Consider the following 7063-nt stretch of genomic DNA (forward strand, 5'->3'; position numbering starts at 1 on the left):
GAGGGGTAACAGTTTTAAGCTGAAAGAGGGCAGATTTAGATTAGATATAAGGAATAAATTCTTCCCTGTGCGGGCGGTGAGACACTGGCCCAGGGTGCCCAGAGAAGCTGTGGCTGCCCCCTCCCTGGAAGGGTTCAAGGCCAGGTTGGACGGGGCTGGGAACACCCTGGGCTGGGGGAAGGGGTCCCTGCCCATGGTAGGGGGGGTTGGGACTAGATGACCTTTAAAGGTCCCTTCCAACCCAAATCATTCTACAATTCTATGCACAGAAGCCCCATGTGATAGTGAAGGGAGCCTGATGGCAGAAGAGTGATTGATGAGTTAGTATGAGGGTCAAGGCATAGATTTTTGGTGAAGGCTTTTTGGCATCAGTTTTCACCTGTTTATAATTATCACTACACAACTAATCCAGACACTAGGAAGTAAACCTCATCTGTCTACACTAATTTACTAATTTTAACATGCAGACAGGAAGGAACTTGGGGTTTGGTTGCAGAAGTGCTTTGTTCCATCACTGAATATCCTCCATGGTAAAGCCTATTCTCACAGGAGTAAATATCATAGCTCCTACCACACTATATGTTGTTATACTCTTCTCCCTAGCTGTACTTTTGATTAAGTAAGAGTCTTTTTACTTATATCACGTGCAAAGGTTATATGCTGGCACATCTGGGGATAAGCCCATAGAGCAGGTAGACACACACAAACACAGAGACCTATGGAAAGAGCAGCAAGATTTGAGTGCAGTTCCCCAAAATAATGCCTGTCATGGATTTCTAATATGCTTTGTACCAATTGTGCCGAATAGATCTTTTTAATAACTTACTTGGCTTGCCATACAAAAAAAGTGAAAAATAGCAAGGCTTTTTTTACTGCATAGAAAATACTAATTGTTAACATATAAATTTTGCAAAGTGGCATTGGCTGATAGTTCACATTAAGCTGGAACAGCCATGATCCACTAAAACAAAGCTTTACAAATTTTAGGACAGGTATAAACATTTTAACATCCTCTAGTGTCAACATGAAGGATGGGATGAAAAACTAAATTGTTCTAGCTTCAATGGAAAATCCTCCATTATCAGATCACTCTAGGCTCTTCCTTCTCACCACCTGCACTTGCATGACACATGCCCTCCCACCTTTTTTTTTTTAGAATCCAGTTATGCGTCTGCTCACCATCATCCTAAACATGCCTTCTCCAGCTTCAGCCAAGCACGCATTGCTTTCAAGCTCAGCTGGCTTCTGCTTGGATGTCAATTTGCATTTTAGTGGCAAGGGCAGAATGGGTTACTTCTCTTTCTTGATAGAAGAGATAGAAGAGATTCCTTTCTCTGATATCATTATGAGGTCAAAGTCAGCCATAGCTGACTTTCTTTTTTTCAGAATCATGGCTAACAACTAAGTAGCCTCCACAGCCAGCATGTAGCTTGGCTAAGAAAAGAGTACTTCTCATTAAACAGCTCTCCGCCCCTCATACCTCTTCAAGATAGTTTCTTACTTGAGCCTAGACCTGTACAGTCAGTGCCTAACAAGATGAAGGTGGTCAGACAGCTCAGAATCTGTGGCATCTGCCCATAATATACTCTATAAACAATTAACTTTCAAAATGTTCCACTTACTATTGGACATATAGTTATGACAGAAAGCCTCATCGTGAAGTGTGACCCAGTAGTACTATTTAAGGTAGCTAAATAGAAAGTACTCACTTGAACAGAGCAGGTCCAAACACAATGGCTAGGTTTTCCAGAGTCATGAAGTTCACTGCACTGTATGTTGCTACCTTTAACAGGAAAGCAGACAGGAACTGAAGAAGGTTTTGATGAGCTTTGGGCAAGCAGCTGAGTAACTGTCTCAGGCTCTCTATGCATTCTGTTGTCTGGATTTTGAGTTCTAAGAGAAAAAAAAAAAAAGTTGTCATGACATGGATATTCCTAATAATAACAAAATCTCATCATAGACATTATTATAGCTCTAAGAAAGAGGGAAGGTTTTAAAACATATTAGAGCATAGTAAAGAATAAATATGTTCTAAACAAAGAATTTGTATACTAAATTTTAACAACAATTTTCATACATTAATATTTAAGTACCATGGATTTTTCAGATACTGAGTTTTATATACACTCTTTCTGCTTTTCTTCCCGTTGACAAAAATCATCTAGCACTTGCTTCTTTTTTAATGGAATTGCAAGCAATAGTCATGTGCCTGAATCCTTAAATCTGCCTTTAAAGATGATACAAGATCGTCAGCCTTGACTCTCCCCAGAGATTTTACCCATGCTGAATGATTCTCATTAAGAGCAATAAGACACTGTACCCTTTCATCCCCACATCATCTTCATTTCCTGATTAATTGGTAGCTCTGTGTCTCAAAACATTTTTGCTCTATAAATATGAAACTGTAGTTACACAAGAAATGCTTAAAAATTTAAATTGGGAATACTTATCATTTTCTTGACTCTTATTCTTCAAATAAGAGTTACAAGGCAGAAAATGGATTCACAGACAACTTTATTTGACCAGCAGTCCAGAATTAGTATGATAAAGTCTCCTGGTTATTAGACCTGAGATGACAGCACTGCTCAATAACTGGCAGCTGATGCTCATATTTGCCACAGATCAGCAAGACACATCTGTGTAGCTTTGATATTGTGAATAGCAAATCATGCCCTAAGGGGCAATTTTAGCCCTGAAAATACATTTCATAAAGGCCAAGACCTGTGGTGTTCAACCTATTAATGAGAGATATGGAAAAAGGGATGGGGGGTGGAGGGGAAAAACAAAACAAAACAAAACAGCAGGGCTGTTCAGGATAGTCAAAACAAGGTGCCTGTGAAAACCTGCAGATCGAAATTCCTTCCTTTTTTTTTTTTTTTTTTTTTTTTGGTAAACCCGTAAATAACATGGGACTTAGTGGATGAAGTTTGATCTACCCCAGAAAATCCACTTATTTGTATGCAAACACCTGAATTAGTTACCACTCAAAATCACTGGACAGATTCGTCTGAACGCATTAGCTCAGCTATTATAGACATGAATAGGGAACTAGACAGTGTATTGCTGTAGGTACTCATCTTGGCTACATTTTGAATGCTTCATGCTGCTCCACACACTGCTGTCCAAGATGACTATAAGAAAACTAGTAAAAAGTACTAAATAGGAATAGATATGTACCAAAAGGCTCCTGTACAAGGGAAGATTAAATAGAGGAAGATGCTTCAGCTTGGAAAAGAGAGAAAGCAGGCGGTGGCTATATAAAGACCCAAGTAGCATTGTGATGGTGATTAGATTAAAAATAAAAGTGTTCTCAGTAATGAGTGAGGTATCCAATTTAAAAAGAAAGCATGCAGAAGAGGTACTTTCTCAAAGAACAGAGGACTGGACTTCAGAATGCCTTGCCACAGGATGTTGGGGAGTCCAAAAGCCTTAATGAATTCAAAGAAAGACTATAGGCAAGTTCATGGAAGACCAGACCATCAGAAGAAATTAAACATCCATCTCATGTTAAGGAAACTTAAATCTTTGCTTAGGGAAAGGTGTAATGAACATGTTACCTGTCACTGTCAGAGAAAGGACAGAAACTTAGAAGGTGCCCATTCTGTACCTTGGAAAGTTTTCAGCAAGCCAGAACCGATGTTGTCCGGAAAAACAGCCACTGGCAGTTCTTTCAGAAAGAGTTTCAGGAGACTGGCCACAGAATCAACGTCTCCATCATTAATAAGGTCTACTTGTTCTCCTTGATTGTATTTCTGCTTTAATTCCTTGATTTTATTTACTGAGCCACTGATTCGAAATATACCAACATGCTCCAAACCTGTTTAACAAGAAATATGAAACAGTAAGCAATGGCTGCATTACTATAACTGTGTGATTAGAACTGGATCTCAAAAAGCTAGAGCTCCTCTAAGAAAGCACAATAACTGTAAAAAATAAACTTTTCAACAGTTAGAGCTGAAAAGTACAGTTTAACAAAGAATAACAGTTTTCAGAGACCAAAAAGAGAAAACATGACCTCACCAAATACTTCTAGGTACTCCACCATCTGTGTCACAAGAAAAGGAACTCCACATTGTGTTGCATCCTGTATGAGGGTTTCCAGAGGAACACCAAATGTGCTTCCTTCTCTGCTGAACTGTAGATCTGGTGAGACTTTAGTTGTTGTGTGCCTGACTTGAATAGAAGATAATGATTTCTGGGGAATAAAACCAGGTAAGTGATAAGCAGAAACTGTTTGTTTGGGGTTGTTTGTTTTGTTGTTTTTTGTTTTTGTTTTTGTTTTTTTTTTTTTATTTTTTATTTTTTATTTTTTGTTGTTGTGGGTTTTTTTGTTTTTTTTAAGGTCTACATCTTCAGCAAAATTATTGTCCTCATTATAGCATCTTAGTACAGATTTTACTTCTACCGCATTCTCTTAAAATACTAATATCATTATTCTTCTGTAGAGCTGAGACAGGACCTGCGATGGGGTAAATCCTAATAGAACCTATTCACACGTACTTTCAGAGAAAATGGGGTTACCAGGTCAAGGCAGATGTCCTGTTTAGGACAGGGAGAGGTCACTAAACCCATTCCCTCAAGAAGAGCCTCAACAGTCAGGAAAAAGGCTGACCAAACACTGGTGCACAGCCTTCTAACCCCATGATACTTGTGAATTTCTACCCAATTAATGAAGAAGAAAAAAACAAAACAAAACAAAACAAGCAAGATTCAAGATTCATGGAGAAGCCAGAAGAGAAATTTAAGCAGCAGTCATGGTACGAGCCATGAGGGTTCCCATCTGCTTACCTGGTTATTCTGAATTTCTTACCCCAATAACCAATGCAAAAACATACGTATGACATCATGAACAACCTGCGCTCAGGAACTGCTTTTTCATCTTGCTAGGATGGAGAGGCTGCTCAGTACGTGGGATATCACACTGGGTGCCCACAGCCCAGGGCGGGCTGTGGGGCTGAGGGACCTCAGTGAGGGGAGCCCGGGGCTGCCCAGCCCCTCAGCAGCGCCTCAGGGGGACGTATTTAAGAAAGGGGGAAATTCTGCCTGGCCATGAGGAGCCCTTGATCCTTTATCCTCTTCCCCTCCTCTTATACCCCTCTGCTTTGCCTCAGAAGCAGGTGACATTACCCACTGTGCTACATTTTGTCCTCATTTTCCTATCAGGCAGGCTACACTCACAGTCACAAAAGAAAGGACTCATTTCCACCGCACAATGAGAGCAGCAGTCTCAAACCAGGAACACCTGGAGGTACTAGTTCTGCATCAGGAACATTAAAACAATATCTGCATTTCATATTAAAGGGCGATTTTAATTTTTTGTAGCATTATCCCAACACAATCTAAAACCACTCTTCTTAAATGTTTTTATTACTATGTTTTCAGAAGGAAAAAGGAAATACTTTCCTATAGATCTGTAGCTGAACCACTATAGAAAAGCTGTTTTTCAGCTCAAAGTGCACACCTTCAAGTAAATCAACAAGCCAGAGCTCAAAGAGGCCATGTCCAGCCACACTGCCATGGCAAATGCGCACAAACATGCGCTGAAAGACCTAGACTCCATTTCACTCTTTCAGTTCAGAAGCAGGCTTAAAATGTGATGTTAATGCTAAAACATAAATAATTACCTAAAATACACCAGTATTAGGATGTACCAAACATATTTTACAGCATTTTTATATATAAGCCACAAGGTGTTGAAAAAACCCTCTGAAGTATCTATGATATGTTGCTCTATATGCTTCTTCCTTTCCCCTTCAGATGCAGCAATTGGGTTGGGGGAAGAAGCACAGCCTTCTCAGATAGAAGAAAAGATGTAAGAAATGACTCAAGAAGCCAGATTTAAGTTCACTTACGCAGATTGAAAGGGAGGCACCTGCTCCCATATTAGATTGCAGGAGAGTGTCAGTATTTCAGCTGTGCTACTCAGAAGATACCATCACCTTTCTTCCCCTCAGAAAGCCACGCAGTCTGGCCAACGCTAACTGCAGCCATTTAGCTGTTCCTCTGTAATTAACTTATAGCATAATTGCTAGGCATCATCTTAATCAGTAGTTTCCCTCCAGATTTTGTCAAAGGTAGAAATTAACTGCCAGCAGAAGCGGATTCCCCGTAGCCTCCGGAGGCAGGTTGCACAGGCTGTGTTACCAGCCGACGTTTCCATGGCACCTAACACACACAATAGCACAGCTTCCTGAAGCACTGATGGTGTGCTTGATATTTACTTTTGAGGGAGTTTTTTCAATGCAAGTTTGCAGATATTAATACCACATGCTGTCCACTCAGCCTGCTAGAAGCAGTAAGATATTTTCAGATGGCCTGTAGAGCATACGTATGATAGATACACATTTATATAACGCCTGCATAATCATTTTGGTAAACATAGAAGCAAGAATCCATCCAGACTTTGAAATACAGAAGATGTAGATACTGTTAAGCCCAACATCTTCTATTATAATTTTTTCAGATACAAAGCCTTCTGTGGGAAATAAGACACAATGAAACAAGTAATGTTGCAGATAAATTTAAGTTGGGAAATTCTTAACACAAATTTGGTAGGTATATACAAAACAAAACCAAAACACACAAGGCAAACCCCCCACAAAAACAGGTACTGAGTCAGACCCCCTTGGTGGAGTACTAGAAAAGCAGGAGTCACTCTATCAACACACTGGACCGCTGGTTCAACACAGATAGCAGAGAGGATTCCCTCTTCCTTAGTAGAGTGAACACCACTTAAAAAATAGTGCAGATTTTTAGCTCACTTACCTCTCCAAAAGATCCCACTACGAGGTCTGGAAATGCTATGGTTTAAGGCTTTCTTGCGTGACAATTTGAGCCTTTCCTGCCCACCTGGCCTGAGAAGAGACCTCACAGATGTGACTGCTTTGCTTTCACATTAGGGCATGCCAACCCCCACCACCCAGGTGCAGCAAAATCCCTAGTGAGTAGGGTTCATGGCTGGACCAAAATTCCTTGCTGGCTCCAGGTCTGTGCTTCCCACCCCTCAGAAAATTACGCATTTACCCTGTTGTGCACCAGGAGTGGCTGTCTGACTTAGCCATCC

General features: G+C 40.4%; 1 protein-coding gene across 1 annotated transcript in view; it reads right to left on the reverse strand.

Moving 5' to 3' along the window:
• The window catches only part of LOC116964491 (protein FAM13A-like), a 53721-nt gene extending 47440 nt beyond the window's left edge, over positions 1–6281 (reverse strand). Inside the window, exons 1-4 of the mRNA XM_033004244.2 lie at positions 5853–6281; positions 4021–4195; positions 3608–3817; positions 1710–1893 (exon numbers count right to left, since the gene is read on the reverse strand). Coding sequence (XP_032860135.1) covers positions 1710–1893; positions 3608–3817; positions 4021–4195; positions 5853–5882 — 599 coding nt within the window. The 5' untranslated portion in view covers positions 5883–6281. The remainder of the gene's footprint in view (positions 1–1709; positions 1894–3607; positions 3818–4020; positions 4196–5852) is intronic.
• Positions 6282–7063: the final 782 nt, after the last annotated feature.

The sequence above is a fragment of the Tyto alba genome, unplaced genomic scaffold (assembly GCF_018691265.1).
Source record: "Tyto alba isolate M040663 unplaced genomic scaffold, T.alba_DEE_v4.0 Super-Scaffold_1, whole genome shotgun sequence".
In the NCBI taxonomy this organism is placed as follows: domain Eukaryota; kingdom Metazoa; phylum Chordata; class Aves; order Strigiformes; family Tytonidae; genus Tyto; species Tyto alba.